The sequence below is a fragment of the Vombatus ursinus genome, unplaced genomic scaffold (genome assembly GCF_900497805.2).
Source record: "Vombatus ursinus unplaced genomic scaffold, bare-nosed wombat genome assembly UNPS02014173.1, whole genome shotgun sequence".
Classification (NCBI taxonomy): Eukaryota; Metazoa; Chordata; class Mammalia; order Diprotodontia; family Vombatidae; genus Vombatus; species Vombatus ursinus.
This window is the reverse complement of record NW_020953951.1, coordinates 1,511,324-1,531,683: the sequence shown is the minus strand read 5'-3', so window position 1 is coordinate 1,531,683 and position 20,360 is coordinate 1,511,324. Positions and strand designations below refer to the sequence as shown.

General features: G+C 41.3%; 1 protein-coding gene across 1 annotated transcript; it reads left to right on the top strand.

Annotated features, from left to right (window-relative positions):
- Positions 1-207: 207 nt before the first annotated feature.
- On the top strand, positions 208-20,360 carry PYCR3 (pyrroline-5-carboxylate reductase 3). Its single transcript, XM_027859916.1, has 6 exons — positions 208-523; positions 15,986-16,050; positions 16,797-16,976; positions 17,801-18,013; positions 18,820-18,912; positions 19,578-20,360. Exons 1-6 carry the CDS (start codon positions 271-273, stop codon positions 19,758-19,760), a joined length of 987 nt encoding a protein of 328 aa, XP_027715717.1. The 5' UTR covers positions 208-270; the 3' UTR covers positions 19,761-20,360.

The window sequence follows — 20,360 nt, the reverse complement described above, 5'->3', positions numbered from 1 at the left end:
TCTACCAATCAGCAAAAAGGATGGGACCATATTAACCAGTCCTTGGGCCCCGGGGGGTGGGGCCCTCCCAGGCAAAGTGCGAAGAAGGGAAGAAGTGCGAGACCGAGGGGCAGAGAGCTAGCCAGCCAATCGGCAACGGCGAAGGGGACTGGAGGGACCAATGGAAGGGCGCGAGAGGCGGGGAGGGCGAGGCGGTTGGCGGCGGTTGGGAACGTAGCCGGGGCGGGCTCTGGCGCTGATGTCGCCTGTCTGAAGTAGCACCTGAGAGAAATGGCCGGGGCATCCACAGCAGCTGCAGTGGCTGCGGCTGTAGCCACCGCCACGGCGGCCTCGTCAACAAAGGTGTCGTCGTCGACCCCGTATCTAACTTCGTCTTCCACATTTTCATCGTCTGCGACCATCCCGCCCCCGATAACGATGTCGTCGTCCCAGTTACCCTGGACACCGGATTCCCCGATGCAGATTGGCTTCGTGGGTGCAGGCCGCATGGCCGAAGCGATCGCGATGGGCATCATCGTGTCAGGTAGCGGTCGCCGGACCGGGGCGGGGGGCGGGGCAGAGATGGAGATTCTCCGCTACCTCCCCTCCCCCACTCCCCGTCACACAAACACCACACCCCTCTTTCTGGCCCCGGGGGTGCTCGCCCGTCCAAACTCGACCAGACTTCGCACTTCCTCTAGCGTGGGGGCACCCCAGTGCTTCCCGAAGCCGCTCATCGTCTCTTAGGACTGTCGCTTCCCTAGCCCACTCTGCAGCCTGACATCACACCAGCTTGTTGTTGTGGAATACCTCCCACTTTTGCAAAGAACAAAATGAAATAATCCCAGCCCTCGAGCAGGTTTCATTCTACTGGAGGAACACGAGATGTATGCAGATCAATAAATAAGATAATTTGAGGGGGGAAAGAGCGCTAACAGGTGAAGTGGAGGGGTGGAGAAGAAGGACGGAAGGAGGGCCTCCCTTGAGAGGTATAATCTGAGCCGATCCTCAAGGAAGCCAGAGACTCTGAGAGGCTGAAGTAAGGAGGAGCTGTGCAAAGACATAGAGCTGGGAAAGGGAATGCCAAGTTAGTAGTAGTCGTTTAGCTGCAGCATAAAGGGAAACAATATGAAATAAGACTGGAAAATAGGTTGGAGTTAAATTGTGGAGGACCCTACATAGCCAGCCTAAGGTGGCTAAAGTGTTTTATCCTAGAAGTCACAAGGAGCCTCTGAAGATTTTTGAATAGGGAAATGATATATAGTGATGCCTGTGTTTTAGGAATATTAATTTGTCAGCTTTGTGGAGGATAGGTTAGGGGGGAGATCTTGGAAGCAGACCAATTAGGGAGCTATTGGAATAGTTCAGGCCACAGGAAATGAGGATGTGAAGAGAGGTAAACTAGTGGCCACGTGTTTGTTTAAAGAGAAGGGGACACGTGTTAAAGATATTGTGGAGGTAGAATCCATGAGACTTAGAAACTAATGGGAAATTGGAATGGGGGAATGGATGAGGGAGAAGAAAGAGTTAAAGACTACTCTGAGGCTGGAAGCCTGGGTGACTGGAAGCTTGTGGTGCCTTTAATAGAAATAGGGAAAGTTTGGAAGAGGGGACCTAAATTTTATACTTGTTGAGTTTGAAATGCTAATATAACATCTAGGTGAAGATGATTAGCAGGCAATTGGCAACACAGGTTTGGGGGGGGAGTATAATGGAGGTCAGGAGAGAGGCTAGGACTGGATACGAAGAGTTCTGAATCATCTATATAAAGATGACAACTGAACCTGTGGCAATTGTAGTATCACATTCTTCCACTTGCATGTCACTAAATCCCCCAGATCTTTTGTAGATGAGCTGCTGTCTAGCCGCTCCCCATCTTGTACTTGAGAAGTTTATTTTTTAAACCCAAATATGAGACTTTACATTTTAAATTTCATCTGCTTAGATTTGACCCAGTGAACTAGTAAGATAAAATTTAATAGGGGTAAATAATAATAACAATGACTAGCATTTATGCTGTGCTTTAAAGTTTGCAAAGTGCTTTACAGATATTTCATTTTATCCTCACAACTCTGAGAGGTAAGTGCTACCATTATCTCCTTTTAATAGATGAAAAAACTGAGGCAGATTGAAACTAAGTGACTTGCCCAGTGTTACACAGCTAGTAAGTGTCTGGGACAGGATTTGAACTCAGGTCTTCCTGACTTTGGGTTCAGCAATCTGTCAGTTTCATCATCTAGCTGCCTTATAGGGATAAATATCACCCCTATGAAGTTTTTCCTTATATCATGTTGAAATCCACCTTGTCTCTTTCCATAGCTCCTAGTTATGAAGCTCTTTGGTACCAAGCAGATAAGCCTGGTCCTTCTTTCTTCTGATTGTCTTTTAGTCCTGACCCTTCTGAGTTTAGGATCATATGATTTAGAGCTGGAAGAGACTTTAAAAATCACTCAATAAACATTAAGTGCCTGCTCTGTTCCAGGTACTGTGCTGGGGATACAAGACAGTCCCTGCCCTCAAGGAACTCAAAATCTAGTGGGGAAGACAGCAAGCAAACAAATACGTACCAACAAACTATATATGAGATAAATAATACATGATTAACAGAAGGAAGGCACTAGAATTAAGAGGGGTTGGGAAAGACTTCATGTAGCATATAGGATTTTACTTGGGACTTGAAGCCAGGGAACATAGGTGGAGATGAAAAGAGAGAGCATTCCAGGCATGAGGGACAGCCAGAGAAAATGCTCTGAGCTGACAGATGGGAGTATCTTATTCATGGAACAGCAAGGAGGCCCATGTTACTAGATTGAAGAGAACATGTCAAAGAGTAAGTTCTAAGGAGGCTGGAAAGGTAAGTAGGAGAAGGCTACGTTATGAAGGGCTTTGAATGCCAGAGGATTTTATTTTTGATCCTGGAGGCAATAGGGGGCCACAGTTTATTGAGTTGGGGGGTGGGGGGTTAGAGAGGTGAAATGGTCAGACCTTTGATTTAGGAAAATCACTTTGATGGTTAAATGGAGGATGAGTTGGAGTAGGGAGAAACATGAGGCAGGCAGACCTACCAGCAGACTGTTGTAATAGTCCATAGTGATATGATAAGGGCCTGTGCCTGAGTGGGTGGCAGTGTCAGAGGAGAGAAGGGAACATAGTTCAGAGATATAGCAAAGTTGACATCATTAGGCCTTGGCAACAGATTGTTATGAGAGGATTGGGTGAGAGATAAGGAGAAATCAAGGATGACATGTGAGCCTGAGGGACTGGGAGGAGGGTGTTGCCCTCTACAGTAATGGGGGATGGGGGGATAGTGTTTAGAGGGAAAGATAATGAGTTCAGTTTTGGACATTTGAGTTTCAGATGTCTACCGAACATCCAGCTTGAGATGTCAGAAAGGCAGTTGAAAGTCAGCAGAGAGGTTTAGGCAGAATAGGTAGATTGAAAAATCATCAGCATAGAGATGATAATTAAATCTAAACTGATGAGATTACCAAGTCAAGTAGTATAGAAAAAGAGAAGAAAGTCCAAGATACACAACCCTGTGGGACACCTACAATTAATGGATAGGTCCTAGATGGCAAAGGAAATTGAGAAAGAACAGTCAGGTAGGAGGAGAACAAAGAGAAAGTGGTCTGAAAACCTAGAGAACAAGAGTATAAAGGGGAGAATGATCAACAATGTCAAAGGATAATGAGAGGTTGAGAAGAAGGAGGATTGAGAAAAAGGCCATTAGATTCATTTTATGAATGAGGACACTGAGACTCAGGAGAAACTTGCCCAAGATCATTCAGTTAGTATGTGGTAGTGCCAGAATTCAAACTTAGTTCTTCTGATTCTAAATCCAGCATTCTTTCTTTCTTTCTTTTTCTTTTTTTTTGGTGAGGCAGTCGGGATTAAGTGACTTGCCCAAGGTCACACAGCTAATACTTGTCAAGTGTTTGGTCTGAGGTCGAATTTGAACTCAGGTCCACCTGACTTCAGGGCCGGTGCTCTATCCACTGTGCTACCTAGCTGCCCTTCCAGCATTCTTTCTATGACACTATCAGAGGTCTTAGGATCCTTCTGAAGAGTGACTCTTTTCACCTTGAAAAGTTTGACTGGAGATCAAGAAATCAAGAGGCAAGGCTAGAATAAAAAGAATTTGATTAGTATTACCTAATGCACAGTTCAAGTTGGGTAGCAACCTGCCCAACAGAGGAAGGTAGAAAATAAAGTTTTATATGGGGGCAGCTAGGTGGTATAGGGGACAGAACACCAGACCTGGAGTCAGGAAAACCTGAATTCAGATTCCACCCCAGACACATACTAGCTGTGTGACTCTGGGCAAGTCACTTAACCTCTGCTTGCCTCAGTTTCCTCATCTGAAAAATGGGAATAATGATAGCACTTACCTCCCAGAGTTGTTTTGAGACTCAAATGAGACAATTACTGCTCTTAGCACAGTGCCTGGCACATACTAGGGCCTATATAAATGTTACTTGCTGTTGTTATTTTACATAGGCTTAGGGGTGACATTTATCAGGTGCCTAAGTGATGAGGCTGCTCAGCTCTTTTCCTTATTTGGTAGGTTGATTAATAGGGACAGGATGTCAGGTGATTTGGGGAAGAATGTGTTAACCTTGGGGATAGAACTTGTTAACTTTGAGATTTTAGGAGTTGCAAAGGTAGGTTTGTTCCAACAGGATAATGCATTTCTCAGAGGCCATCAAAATATCCTGGTGTGGGGCAGGAAATCTATACGATAGTGCAGGCCTCCTTCAAGATATGATCAGGCCCATCCTTTCCTTGCTACCCAGAGGGTCCATATTTACACAACTATGTAACTCTGCTTCTTTGATTTCTAGGATTGCTTTTTCTGAAGAGATGTTTTCCCCAAGCACACTCTTCCACAATACATAGTTAGTTTCTGATACTTAAATGTCATGGGCCAATTGTACTATCATGTATGAAATTTTAATGAGTCAATTTTTTTTAGTTGTGAGTAACTAGGAATTTGAAGCCTGAAAACCAGTGTATCATTTACTATTTCCTCTTATACTTAAGCAATTTAATCATTTTAAGTTATCCAGTTTATATGAAGATTACACAAAGATTCTTATCACCAAATTCCAGCACATAAAAGATAAGAACAGTATGTACAATTTGGAAGCATATTAAAAACCTCTTTTTTATTATTTATTTATTTTCCTAGTTTCTCTAGGAATATTGAGAAATAATATTTCTCTATTTCCAGACTTCTGGGAAAAGCTTTTTCTTTGGAAAGGTGGGTAATAGGTCAGAACAAAAGAATAAAAGGGCTTTTATTAAGAAAATGAATTAAAAGGGTTGTCCCAAAATTTTATCAAAAATAATTCTTGTTTACATACATCGTTTTCTTCCGAAAGAAGTGATTTGATGATAACACATTTATATAGCACTTACTATGTACCAGGCACTGTACTAAATGCTTTGCAATTATTATCTCATTTGATCCTCACAATAATGCTGGGAGATAGGGGACTATTATTATCCCCATTTTTCAGATGAGGACACTGAGACAAACACAGGTCAAGTGACTTGCTTGGGGTCACACAGCTAATAACTATCTCGGGCAGGATTTGAACTCAGTTCTTCCTAATTGTAGGCCTGGCACTATCCACCTCACCACCTATCCTGAATTGATTATTGACCCAAATAGGAACATTCTCTTCTTTACCTACCCAATTGAAGTGATTGGCAGACTAGCAGCACCTTTGTGAAGAAAAAAAAAAATTATTGGAATAGAAGAGGTGCCTTTTTTTTTTTTTTTTTTTTAAACTTGTAGAGTGAGAGAAATGATCCAGGAGGAATGGGATAGTGACTTAGTTGCTCAGTTCTGGAATACCAACTAAGGCTGTGTTTTAAGATAGCTTTTCCTTGTTTTAGATTCCCATAACTGTTGCCTGAAGTCATGTTTGGGTAGTCAGTCAGCTAGCATCACTTAAGCCAGGCATTATGTTCCTGGCAATGTGCTAAGTGCTTAGAGGTACAAAGAAAGGCAGAAAACAATCTGTGCTCTCAAGGAGCTCACAATATGAGAGAGTCAACATGCAAACAACTATGTACAAACAAGACATATGCAGGATAAATTGCAGGTAATCTTAGAGAAAATGCACTAAGATTAAGAAGGACTGAGAAAGGTTGCTTGCAGAAGGCAGGACTTTAACTGAGACTTGCAGAAAACCAGGGAAGCTAGGAGATAGAAATGAGGAGGGACAGAATTCCACGCATGGGAGACTGCCAGTAAGAACTCTTGGAACTGGGAAATGGGAGTGTCTTATTCTAGGAATGGCAAGAAGAACAGTGTCCCTAGATTGAAAATTACATAACAGGGAGTAAACTGTAATAATAGAAAAGATTTTATATTGATAATTGTTCGATCCTGGAGGTAATAGGGAGCAACTGGAGTTAATTGAATAGATTAGGAATAGATCAGTTTGACGGCTTGGTGGAGGATAGATTGGAATGGAAAGAGACAGGCCGTGAGATCAAGCAGTAGGCTTTTTTTTTTTTTTTTTTGCATATACATATATTTGAATCATATATACCCATGTGTATGTTTGGGTGGTAATAAATCTAAAAGATTATGGTACTGAAGGATGTTTACTCAAGTAATAAAAAGTAGCTAACATTTATATAGGACTTTAAGGCAAAGAGCTTTACATACATTATATATTATGTATATAAAAGTGCTTTGTACTTTATGTAGCAGTGATATAAACCACTTATATACATACACACATACATTCCTACTCTTATGTAATTCTTTCACAAATCTGTGATGTAAGAGATATTATATATCATCCTCATTTTACGAATGAGGAAAAGAGATTATTTGACTTATCCAGGTTTGCAGAGCTAGCAGGTGTTTAACACATCTTCCTGACTCTAGATCCAGAAATCTATACACTATGGTACCTAGGCCAATAAACATGCTATGTGCAAGAAGTAATAATCCCATACTTTAGCCCATAAATGATCTAACCAATATTGGCAGGTCCTCCAGCAAGGAAGTTGACAGTGCATTTGCACCTTCTCATTCCGAGCCATTCTGTTGTTGTTGTTGCTGTTGGTCAACCAGTAGGCTTTTGAAACAGTCTAGGTGTGAGGTGATGAGGGCCTGCACCAGAGTAGAGAAGAGAAGGCAGCATATACTACAAGAGATGTTAGAAAGTAGAAATGACAGGCCTTGGCAACAGATTGGATGTGAGGAAGATTGAGAATGAGTTGAGAATGACACCTAGGTGCAAGTCTGTGTGACTTGGGAGGATGATGATACTGTTGACAAGAATAGGGAAGTTAGGAAGAGGGAAGGATTTGAGTGGAAAGATGAGTTACCTTGCATCTGTTGAGTTTAAAATGTCTATGGGGCAGTCAGTTTGAGATATTTAATAGGTAATTGGAGATTTGAGAATAGAGATTGGAGAGAGATTAGAGCTGACAGGTAGATCAAGAGTCATCTACACAGGACGACCATTGAATCTATGGGAACTGATAAGATCACCAAGTGAAATAATATATAGAGAGAAGAGAAAAGCTGCAAAGAAGTTTGAAAAGGAGCAGTCCACTAGGTATTAGGATAGAATAGTGTCACTGAAACTTAGAAGAGAATATTGAGAAAAAGAGGATGGTTAATAGATTGCAGACAGCTCAAGAAGGATGAGGGTTGAGCAATTAAGATATCATTAGTAATTTTGGAAAGAGCAGTTCTGGTTGAATGATGAGATTGGAAACCAGACTGCAGAGAGTTAAGAGAATGAAAGAAAAGGAAGAGGAGGCACCTGTCGTAGAAGGCTTTCGTAAGGACTTGAGCCATGAAAGGAAAGAGAGGCGTAGGACAATAGTTGGCAGGGATGGACTGATTTAAGTGAGGGTTTTGATGATGCAGGTGGCCTGGGCATGTTTAGAGTCAACAAGACAGAAGCCAGCAGACAGGGAAAAAATGAAGAGAAGTGAGAGTGCAGGGATAATAGAGAGGGCGATCTGACGGAGAAGATGGGGTGGAATGGAATCACTTGTGTATGTAGAGGGGTTTGCCTTGTCAAGGAGAAGGGCTACCTCATGTGAGATAAGGTGGAGCAGACAGTGGCAGAAGGCATGTGAGTGATGTGAGATGACGAACAGGGGAGAAGAGAAAGTTGTCAGTTTTTTCAGTGAACTATGAGGTAAGGTTCTCAGCTGAGAGTGTAGAAGGAGATCCATGGAAAAGCTGTTCTGATTGCTGAGATAATGAGTTAACTCGGAAGATATAAAAGGATTGCCTAGCAGCAGGAAGGCACAGTTGAGATTATGTAGCAGTGTGGTTTTGTGATTTTTCTCTAGTTTTGTTCAGCAGATGTGAGTAAGAGAAGTAAGGCAACACATGGCAGGAGTAATCCCAGGCTCGGTTTGGCAGGGCAGTATCTTCAACAGGAAAAAAGGGCAAGGGAAAATTCCTTTCATTTCTTAGTCTTTATTATTCTGAGCCTTAAGGATCAGATGACCATTACCTGTTTGGCAGAGGTAGAAAGAAATCTGAGCTCTGTTGGCAGTATTGTATTTGGCAATGGGATCCTACAATTTTTCTTGGTTTCTATGAACCAGTTTGCTACTATTTCATCTGAGGCTGGTCTGCTCTTACCAGTCAATCACCAGGCATTATTAGGTGGCTAACCTATTAAGTCAGACACTGGGTGCTGGGCTCCAGAGGTTCAAAGACAAAAGTGAAACAGACCCTGCCCTCAAGCAGCTTCTGACAACATGTACATACATAGGTACATGGAAACTATGGACAAAATAGATACAAGAGAATTTTGTCAGAGAAGGTACTAACAGCTGGGAGGACCAGGAAAGGCTTCTTGTAGAAGGGGGAACTGTAGGATTTGGAAAATTGGCCGAGTGCAGTTTGTCTGTGAAATGAGTTTTGTGACTGTAAGGATGAAGTCCCACCCTCAGACATGCTGGATGGAAAGGATTTACGTGGTGGTTTTAAAGGAGTGCTATGGTAAATATTTGTTATGTGTAGACATGATCTTGTAAAGAGTGCTGTAGATTAGACACACACAAATATAAAAACATGGCTCTTGCCCTGAAGGAACTTTCAGTCTAGACTCATATATAGGAAAATTGTTGTTCAATTGTGTCCAAGTCTTTGTGACCCCATTTGGGGTTTTCTTGGCAAAGATAACTGGAGTGGTTTGCCATTTCCTTCTCCTGCTCATTTTACAAATGAGGAACTGAAGAAAACAGAGTTAAGTGACTTGCTCAAGGTCACACAGAAGGTGTCTGAGGCCAGATTTGAACCCAAGAAGATGAGTCTTTCTGACTTCAGGCCCAACACACTATCTGTTGAACTACCTGGCTGCCCACAGGAAAACATCAGTAAGCAAATGAGGCATTCTATGATTAAGTGCTTTGTAGATATTTCATTTTATCCTCACAATAATCCTGGGTGGTAGGTGCTAGTGAGGCATCTGAGTAATATTAACAACATTAATTAAGCTCATATTTTGGTAGCACACAGTTATTTATAGTGTACCTGTGAGATGAGTAGTACAAGTATTATTCCCATTTTTAAAATAAGGAGGCTGAGGCTCAGAGAATTGGTGGCATAGCTAGTCAGTAGCAAAGCCTGGGGTCATAGGATGGCAGTTTTAGAGTTGGAAGAGACCTTCGAGTCATCTAGTTCACTGCCCTCTTTTATTTATTTATTTATCTATCTAGCTATCTATTTATTTATTTGTGTATTTATTTATTTTGTGAGGCAGTTGGGGGTTAAGTGACCATTGCCCTCTTTTTACAGAGGAAGAGATTGAGACCAAGAAAGGTTAAGTGATTTGCCGAAGATAGTTTTTTTTTTTTTGGTAAGCATAAGAGTTGGGATTCAGACTCAAATTCTCTGACTTCAAATCCATCATTTTTCCCACTATACAATTACAAGTTTAGTGCTTTTTTATACCACATTGCTTCTCAGTCTTTTAGTTTGTTATTAAAAGCATTTTTATACACTATAAAGAATAAGTAGCAGGGTGTGATGGTGCATACCTGTAATCTCAACTCTTGGGGAAATTGAGACTGGTAGATCTCTTGAGCTTGAGAGTTTTGAGGTTGTGAGCTACACCGATTGGGTATGGGTACCCAATACTTCAACTTCAGCATCAATTTAGCAAGCCCCCAGGAGAAGGGGAATCAGTAGAATGCCTCAGGAGGGGCAAACAGGCATGTGCTGGAAATGGAACATTGAGAGCTCCCATGCTGATCAGTAGGGGATTAGCCCTGTGAGTGGCCCCTGCCCTTGCAGCCTGGGCAAGATAGAGAGATCCAGTTTAAAAATAAAATAGTATTAAACTAGCTTGAATTATATATTTTTATTATGATGTTGCTATAAAGTTAGCATTCCCATATACATAGTAAAACAGAAAAAAGAGGATTGTACAGGAAACTGTGAATCACTTCAAGAGATGTTTATTGCCCAAGGAAGCCATCAGTAAGAAAAAAAGTCCCCATGTACTCCAAAACATTTATAGTAGAACTTTCTGTGATAACTAAGAATTGAAAACAAAGTAGATGCCCATCAACTGAGGAATGGCTAAACAAATTGTGGCACCTGAATGTAATGGGATATTACTACACTGTAAGAAATGATGTGTTTGAATATAGAGAATCATGGAAATATAGTTATATGAACCCTTGAAGAGTCAAGAACACAATATACAAATGAAAGAATAGCTACACCAAAAAATTGAAAGCACATGTAACACAATTATAAAGCTCAAGCAGGACTCGAATGAAGAGAGATCAGAAAAATGTTGTGAGGCCCCCAGGTGTTACACATTTCACATGTTTTCAGACTTTTTCAATGTATCAGTCAGTTATGCTCACTTTTTTTTCTCTCTAAAGAAAATGTTTGTCATAGGGAATGGCTTTCTTTGATGGAGAGGGGAAAGGATACTTGGTGATATCGTTAGTGATATAAAAAACAACATTAATAAAAACTTAAAAAAAACGAATTATGCGCAAAGTATCATGCTAGCTGTTGAAGAAATTAAAGCATAGGAGTTACTTTTCCATTTCTTTAGGAGCTAGCTTAAAGTCTCCTTGGGGAGACAACATCTAAACAAATAAAAAAGTTAAATCACAGTAACATTAAGAATTCACATTTTTTTAGTGCCTTAGGATTTCCAAAATGATTTCTAATCCTTATGTCTTTGAAGTGCATGCAAATGGTATCTCCTTTTTACATTTGACAGATCACCTGACTTGCCCGTCATTTTAGGTAGATAGTAGCAGAGCTGGGATGCAAACCCGAGTCTTGTGACTTCTAAGGCCACTAATGCTCTTTCCATCCTATGACATTGTCTCAGTTTTTAGACTCCTTTAGTTATAGCATTTAGTTATAGCATAACACACTGTAAAGAAGTAGCAATGTTAATCTGGCTTGAATCAAACTCATGAATATTTGTAATAATTTAATATTTCTGCAATGGTTTAAGGTTCCTAAAAGTGCTTTGCTCATAACAACCCTTATTTTACCTATGAGGTAACAAGAACCCGAAGAGAAGTGACGATGCTAACGGTCACACAGCTAGTATGTTTCAATCAGGCTTCAAACACACCAAATCCAGGACTTTTCCCACTATATTAGACTGCTTACCTTAGCCATTGTTATGTGGCACGTATGGTTTCTAGTACTAAGCATCTACTGTGAACATGCAAAGCACAGAATCAGGTTTGGTGGAGGTTACTAAGACATATAAGATAATGTTCTTCCCTCTAGGAATCTTAAGAATCTCCTAAGGGAGACAGAAAAAAAAAATAGTTAAATAACAGTAAATAATTTCAGTAACCACATTTTTTTTTTTTAAATAAAGGCAGAGTGGTATAATGGAAAGAGAGTTGGCCTCAGGTTCAGTAAGACCTGGGTTCATGTCTTACTCAGATACATACTAGCCTTGTGACTCTAGGCAATTCACTTACCTCTCAATGCTTCAAGCAACTAAGACTTTTAAGTGTAGGAACACGTTTTGATGTAGGTCAGGAGTTTCCACACAGGAAGTTCCCTCCCCCAATAAAATGACAGGGGTAGTTCAAATATAAAGGTGCAAGGTCCCTCTCCTAAGCCATTTAGGGTACCTTTCAGTCCTCTTTCTTCTTTTTTTTTTAATGGAGAAACAAGGGAAAATGTCAAATTGTAGAGGTTGAAATACTCTTTGTCATGATTGGCCCCAGGCATGTCACTTTTCATCTGTGTTTCAGCTCTTTCATCTGTAAATGGACTTCCCAAGCCAAAGTATGTTTTTTAAAGATAAATTGTACCAGCAAGTGGTATTTTTTTTCTATTTTTTTCTAAATGTATAATTAAGTTTTAACTTTTCAATTATTAACTTTTTTCTTTCTCTTATCTTCCCCTTCCCCCATTGGAAAAAAGAAAAAACTCTCAACAAATATGCTAACAAAAACAGATTTCCAAATTGACCATCAGGTGGCATTTTGTGAAGGTTTAGAACAGGGGTTCTTATTTATCCTTTTTTGGGTCTTAGAGTTCTTTGGCAGTCTAGTGAAGCCCTATCTATGAACTCCTTTTCAGAATGTTTTTAAATGAATAAGACAAAATACACAAAATTACAAAGGAAACCAGTTATATTGAGCTGTAAGGTTATCAAAATATTTTTCTTTAAAAACAAGTTCACAGACCTCAGGTAAGCAACCCTTGGTTTGGAATATTGACTGTGAGTACGCTTTGAAATTGGCACCTGGAATAGACTCTTGGAACCTCCATTGTCCAAAGCCCAAGAGGGCATGGTCACTTCTCTAGAGGCAGTTTTACTTTAAGAGACTGTGTTGTGATTTTATATAACTGGTTACTGGACGTAGGAACACAGGCAGCCAGCACCCATCAGTTATCAACATAAGTATTTTGGCTGAACATAAATCCTAAATAATGTTCCTTTGGAATTAACATCCTTCTAGGAGTCTTTGGTCAACAGATTCTTACGTTATTTGAATTATAATAGGTAAGAAACTTAGGATCCATTTAATGTACTTTGCAAAGTGTTATATAAAGTTATATTACAAAAGTTAATATCAAAAGATTTTGAGCTGAGAAGTATAACTAGATTTACAGATTAAAAAAAGATTATTCTGGAAACAGTATGAAGGATGGATTGGAGTGGTAAGCGAATGGAAACGGGAAGATCTGTTGAGGCTATTATAAAACCTGGGAAGACTTATGCAGAGTAAAGCGAGCAGAACAAACAACCTTAAAAGACTTTAAGAACTCTGATCAACCCATTGACCAGCCAGTATTCCAGAAGACCCATAATTAAACATGCTACCCACCTCCTGACAGATATAATGGTCTCAGGCCATAGATTAGGACATATTTTTTGGACATGGCCAGTGTAGGAGTTTGTTTTGCTTGATTATGCATATTTGTTTTGTTTTTCTAATGGGAGAAGAGGGAGAGAAAATAGATTTTTGTTAATTAGAAAACAGTAAATTGAAATAAGAAAAACAACTTTGAAGGATTTAAGAACTATGACTGGAGGAATGGCCAACCATAACTCCAGAGGACCAATAAAGAAGCATGCTACTGACCTCCTGACAGAGAGGTAATAGTCTCAAAATGAAGAATGAGACATACATTTTTGGACATGGCCAATGTGGGAATTTGTTTTACTTTACTGTATTTGTTCCAAGGGTTTTCTTTTTTCCTTCCTTCCTTCCTTCTTTCCCTTCTTTTTTAATAAGGAGAGAAGGGAGAGAGAATAAAGTTAAGGGTAAGGCTTTTTACCCTACCTCTCCAACAAAAGAGAAGAAAACAGGGAATACAGATAAGCTGAGGACAGCTCTGACAGTTACATGTTGATATTATTGTATACTCAGAAAGCAAGTTCCACATAACAGAGACACACAGCTTCATATATATTCCTCTTCTGTTCTACAATATATGTGGAAATGTGCATTTTATTTAGTGTTTGATAAGTTCAGAATAAAAATTAAAATTTTTTTGGAGAAGAAGTTATTGCAGTGGTCCAAGCAGGTGGTACATGAGGAGCTGTATTATGCTGGTAGCAGTAGGAATACAGAAGGGCAGATGCATGAGAGGTTGCAGAAAAGGAATTGATAGGATTTGGTAGCAGCTGCTGTGAGGAATGAGGGCAAAAGAACCCCAAGGTGATGAATATGGGATAGTAGAGTGAATGGTGGTGTTACTGAGATAGTGAAGTCAGAAGGAGCAAATTTGGGGAAAAGATAACTTTAGTTTTGGACAGAGCAGTTCTTGAAAAGCTGGTTAAATTTAACTCAGCTGCCCTTGCCACAGGGAGGTTATTATGGTAGCATATATGAATTTAAACTCAAAGGCGTATAGTTGAGTTCTTCCTCTCTTGGATTGGGGTTAATATAGAAATTGCTACTGACATGAACTTCGACTTGGAATATCTCAACACCTGTGTACAAATGAAATGGAATGTTCCCAAATTCCCAGCACAATCAATAGATGTTACTGCCTTAGTGAGTTCATTCACCTCTTGATGCTGTTTTTCCTGCCTTAACATGTCTCTGTGGCAAGGATCTGGAGTTTCATAGGTCTTAGAGAATTGCCTAGGGGGCAGTTGGATGGCACAGTGGATAGAACTTCAGCCTTCGAGTCAGGAGGACTGGAGTTCAAATTCGGCCTCAGACACTTGACACTTACTACCTGTGTGACCCTGGGCAAGTCACTTAACGCCAATTGCCTCATCAAAAAAAGCAAAAAGAGAGACAGAGAGAATTGCCCTGGCTTCAGAGAAGTGGATTTGCCAGTGTCACCCAACCAGTAAATAACAGAGGCAGTTTGAATCCTGGCCTTCCTGACTTCAAACCCAGTATTGTAGCCACTACTGCTATCCATAATGTGTGAAGGTAACACTCAGTTCTTGATCAGGATAGAGGTTGAAAGGTAATATGGTGTTAAAGATGGGCAAGCTGGGAGAGAGAGAGGTGAGCTACAGAGAAAGTCTTCTTCCTTTCATCTCTCCTCCCGAAAAAATGAGAAAAAAAGGCGAGAAGGAATCACAGACAAGCTTTGGAAGTTGCATGTTGAATTTATTTCATACTTATAAATAAAAGCAACCTCTGTGTAAGAGAGATTCAGTCTTATGTGTAATCCTGTCCTGTTCTATAATATATATGGAAATGTTTATTTTATTTGGTATTAAGTTCAGAATTTTTAAAAATGGGAAAAAAAGATAAAAATATATTATTTATGGCCAGCTTGGGGCTTGTGAGAGGACCAATAAATGTTGATTATTTAGCATTTTCAGAATACTTTACATTTGGTAAAGGTTTTGCAGGGCATAATAATTCCTCCCAACAATCCCAGGAGGAAACTGAATGTTATCCCCATGACCAGAGGAAACAGACTTGGTGGCAGGGATTTATCAGTCATCAACCTAGTAAATTTTCTTGACTCTCAGCCAGTACTTCTGGCAGCCTCACCCTAGGCCCATTTGACAAAATCACATGGTTTTTAGAGCTCGATGGGATGTTAAAAGGTAGAGATTGCTCCATTTCCTTCATTTTAGTCTTTTTTTTTTAAACATCCATTGTGTCTTTTTATGAGGATAAAAACTTGTGAGGATAGGTGCACCAAGTATCCCCATTTTTACAGATGAGGACACTTAAGATAGGTTTAGTGACTTGTTCTTGGTCATGTGGCTGGCAAGTGTCAGAGGTAGAACTCAAACCCAGGCTTCCTGGGCTCCACGCTTTCCTCCACCATTCACACTGCTTTCCCCAACTCCCTCATTTTGAATAGAAGGACACAGGTCAAACCAGGGAAAGAAGCTTGCCTTGAGTTACAGACAATTAGTTGGCAGAGCCTGAACTAAAATCCAAGTCTTTTAACTTCTAGTCTAGAGCTCATTTTATCTCAATAATCTGAGATAGAATCTCAGTAGTGCTTCAGAGACCCCCAGCATAGCCTACCCAGCCTCACTGCTTTCTTCTCTGTCGTTTATTCTTTCTCCAGGAAAAGTGGAAGCTAACAACGTAATGGCGAGTGCTCCGTCAGACAAGAACCTGTGGCATTTTCAGGTAAGTTAAGGTCCCTAAGTTGCTGGAGTAGTAGGTGATTGACTTCATTTGATTTCTGTGGTCCAGGTCCCCAAATGAGCTCATTGTAGCCCATTCCTAAGCGAAAACATAGGGTCCCTGGGGATTTTGATTTTCATCTATATTTTTCTTTTCCTTTATGTGAAGCCTTATAATGGAAAGTTGGGTCAGGTCTGTGAGTGGGAGAAATTTGTTACTGATGGTCGTGTCAGGGATATCGGGATACTTGATCATTGAAGGTATTTCCTATCTTATTGGGGGCAGGAAGCAGCTGGAAACTTTCATCATAGCTCTCATTCAAGGAAGGAGTGGCACAGAAATACCTCCTTGCCATTCTCAACCCCCTGGAAAGACCTAAGAGTCTGTGAATTGAATCTTACTCCATAATCAACCAATTGAAATTGACCAATCAGGGACCTCTGCTTTGTTACCTTGTTTTGTTGGTTTTTAGCAGGGCAGTGTTACTGTATAGTGGATAGAGTTCTGGAAGTAGAGTCAGGAAGGCCTGGGTTCACTCACCATTAACACCATGTTACCATGACCAAATTACCTAATCTCTCTCAGTTTCAATTTCCTCATCCATAAAATGGGAATAATAATACACGTGGATTGTTGCCAAGTTCATATGAGATCAAATAAGTATTTAGTAAGCACCTACTATACGTAAAGCATTTTTCAAACCTAAAGGCACTGTATAAAATGTCAGCTGATTTTCATCTTTGGTACAGAATTTGGGCTGTAGGACAACTCATTCCAACACCGAAGTACTTCAGAACTGCAGCATAGTTTTTTTTGCCACCAAGCCCCACATCCTACCTATTGTACTGGCTGAGGTTTCTCCTGCTGTCACCAGGAAACATGTCCTTGTCTCAGTGGCTGCTGGTGTCTCTCTGCACACCCTGGAGAAGGTAAGCATTCTGAGCCTTCTTTCCCCCCTTTTTCCCCAGCTTTCCAACATGAAGAGGGCAGCTGTATGCTTTGGCTTGCCCTTAGCTTCTGGAAATGGCTTTAGCTCTAAGATAGGCTCTTTCCCCCTATAATTTCCACTGTTTGTGTCTCTGGCTGCTTGACAGTTGGATCCAAATCTCTCCTTACTCCCTCTCTGTTTCTACCTCCTGACTTGCCCGTTTACAACAGAAGCTCAAGTTAACTCAGTCATTGGACTGTGAGCATCCACACCAGAGGAGAGAGAAGGGAGAATCACTTACCATACTGTATATCATAGCAAGGCCTTGCGTGACTGATTGCAGCAGAATTTGTAGCCTGGAAAGATGGAAAGTTAGTTGTAATTCATGCCAGAGATTAGATGGGGTAGGATTGTGCCTCAGCTTGGCAGGCAGAAAAAGGAGTTACACTGGTTTGGTGCTTAATGTGTGGCACTCCAAATGAAGAATCTACATAGAATAGTACCGTTCTTTAAACACTTCAGTTATGTTGAATTGAAGCACCTACTTTATGTCTGTCATGAGTCATCTTGAAATACACTTGTTTTCTTCCATCGCTGTCCAGCAGTGGCATGGGCTGTCTTGGAAAGTATTGCTTGCCTCCTCACTGTAGGTCTTTAGGCAGATGACTAGATGACTGCTTATTAGGAAAGAGGGTAGAAGGTATTCTTTGTCAAGTATCAGTTGAAGTATGTGATCTCTGTGGTCACTTCTAACTAGAAGGTTGTTTTTTTTTTATGACTCAGAGTCTGAAAGTTCTTCAAGTGATCCATACCTTTTCTTTGCAGCTGCTTCCCCCTAAATCAAGGGTGCTCCGGATCATGCCTAATCTACCTTGCAGAGTCCAGGAGGGTGCAGTGGTAATGACTCGAGGCCGCTATGCTGAGAAGTGTGAAACTGAATACTTGCAAAACCTCTTATCTGTCTGTGGTCTGTGTGAGGAGGTACCGGAGGCCTACATCAACATCCACACAGGCCTGAGTGGCAGTGGTGTAGCCTATGTGAGTGCTGTAGATCACAGGACCCATGAACCACTATGCCTTCCAGTGACAGGATCTAATAACTGGATCTGGACCACAGACAGGGCTTTACTTCTGTTTATAATGGAATATAGTCCCCTTCCGTCATGTAGGGCCCACTTTTTTGCACAAACTCCCTGTTGAACTATGCCTCATTCTTCCATGTGTCCATGTGACTCATTTGATTCCTGATTATCTTTGGGGGACCGTTGGCATTATGTAACACTTTGAGGCCCGTCTCTTTCCAAAAATTCTAAGCTGCTTACTTAGCTTGTGATGAGGATCTGGATCTTATTGACCTAAATAACATGGAATAGTGGAAATGAAGGCATCCTGGCTTTAAGAGACTGTTTTATTTGTATCCCTAGTGTCTGGCACATAGTTGGCATTTAATAAATGCTTGCTGAATTGACTTGGGCAATTATAATTATGATTAATCAAACATTTATTAAACATATTCTGTGTGCCAGGTACTGTGCTAAGTTCTAAGGATACAGAAAAAAGGGAAAAACAAATCAACACCCTGGGCCTTGGTTCTTCCTTTTGTAACATGAGGGGCTGATATTAAATGATCCCTAAGGTGTCGCTTATATCTCTAAATCCCCTGATCTGATCTAAATCCCCTGGCCTTTGTAATGTGGGGGCCTTGGCAGGCAGATGGCTCACTATGCACTATGAGCTATAGGCTTATGCCAGAAGGATCTTAAACTTCTTCTGTGTTGGGTCTTTTTTGAAGTCTTTGAAGTGTTTGGTTTATATAGCCATCTATTCCTGTCATGTCCCTACAGGTTTGCATGTTCTCTGAGGCTCTGGCAGAAGGTGCCATCAAATTGGGAATGCCAAGTGGCCTGGCTCACCAAATTGCTGCCCAAACACTTCTGGTGAGTTTGTTCTAGCAGCTTGCCCAGGACTTAATCTACACCCTTTCTCCTTGCCCAAAAGTCCCCCCATAGATCTAGGTCCCTACCAAAGGTTAGAAATAAAAAAAGGGAATAACCAAAAGGATGAGGCTCAAAGCCCTAAGAAGAGTGATATTCCCCTTGTCCCAGCTACCAAGAAGTGGAGATGGGCAGGATGATGAGATTAGAGAAGGAAAGAGTAGAAAGGAAGCTGGGTTTGGACAGAAGGACTTCTGTCTTGGTATACAACATGGTACCTTCCTTACACATCCTAGGAACTCAGTAAATATATTTAATTACAATGAGTTGAAAGTAGTAAGTGAAGGTGTAATTGCAAAAGTTAGCAGAGATTGAGGAAGACAGTGGCTAGCTCAGGATTGGGGAACCTGGGACCTTGAGGCCACATGTGGCCCTCTAGGTCCCCAACTGCGGTTCTTTGACTGAATCCAAACTTCACAGAATAGATCCCTTAATAAAAAGATTTGTTCTATAAAACTTGGACTCAGTCAAAAGGCCGAGAACCTAGAAGGCCACGTGTGGCCTTGAGGCCACAGGTTCCCCACCTCTGGAGCTTATCACTTTGCCAGTGGGGTTGGCAAATCAGGGTCTCCCTGTCACATTACTCTAACCAGGGCCTCTCCTTATAGGGGGCAGCCAAATTGCTTTTACAAAGTGGACAGCATCCTGCCCAGCTTCGATCAGAAGTGTGCACCCCTGGGGGAACCACCATCTATGGACTGCATGCCTTGGAGCAGGGTGGACTACGCGCTGCTGCAATGAACGCTGTGGAAGCTGCCACCCGCCGGGCACAGGAACTGAACAAGCAGTAGGGATCTTGGGCATCAGCCATCTCCTTCTCCCAGCCTTGCTTCTCTCCCTTTGGAGGCTGCAAGAGCTAACAGTGTGGGTGAAGGGAGAGACCTCTCAGCTGTGGGCAGAAACCCCCTGTTCAGACCAGCTGGCATCTTTCTTCCCTGGGCACAGGACCCTTTCTTTGAATATGTACCCTGATCACTCCCTGCCTCCCCACACAAAAGGACTGCAGGTTGATCTGCTTTTAGGCACATCCTTTCCACCCTGGGATATGTACAGATATACCCTGGGAGGATGGCTGCTTTCCCTTTCTCTCTCGCTATACTTGTCCCACGGTGCTCATAGGTTTTGTGTGGGGCAGAATGAATTCTGGATTGGGATCACTCCCAAGGGTGTAGTGGAAGAGGGTAGTAGCTCAGCCCTTTCTATTCAAGTCCCTGCTTCCCCAAGACCTTTCCAAACAGGCAGGAAACAAAAAGATCCCCAAGTTTATGCACCAGTTGATTTTATGTTGGTTCAGCCTGACTACAGCTTCAGCCTCAGTTTTCTCATCTCCATTCAGGAAATTTCAAGGCAAAATCACCTTAATAAAGCTCAATGGGTCTTGTTGCTTCCTC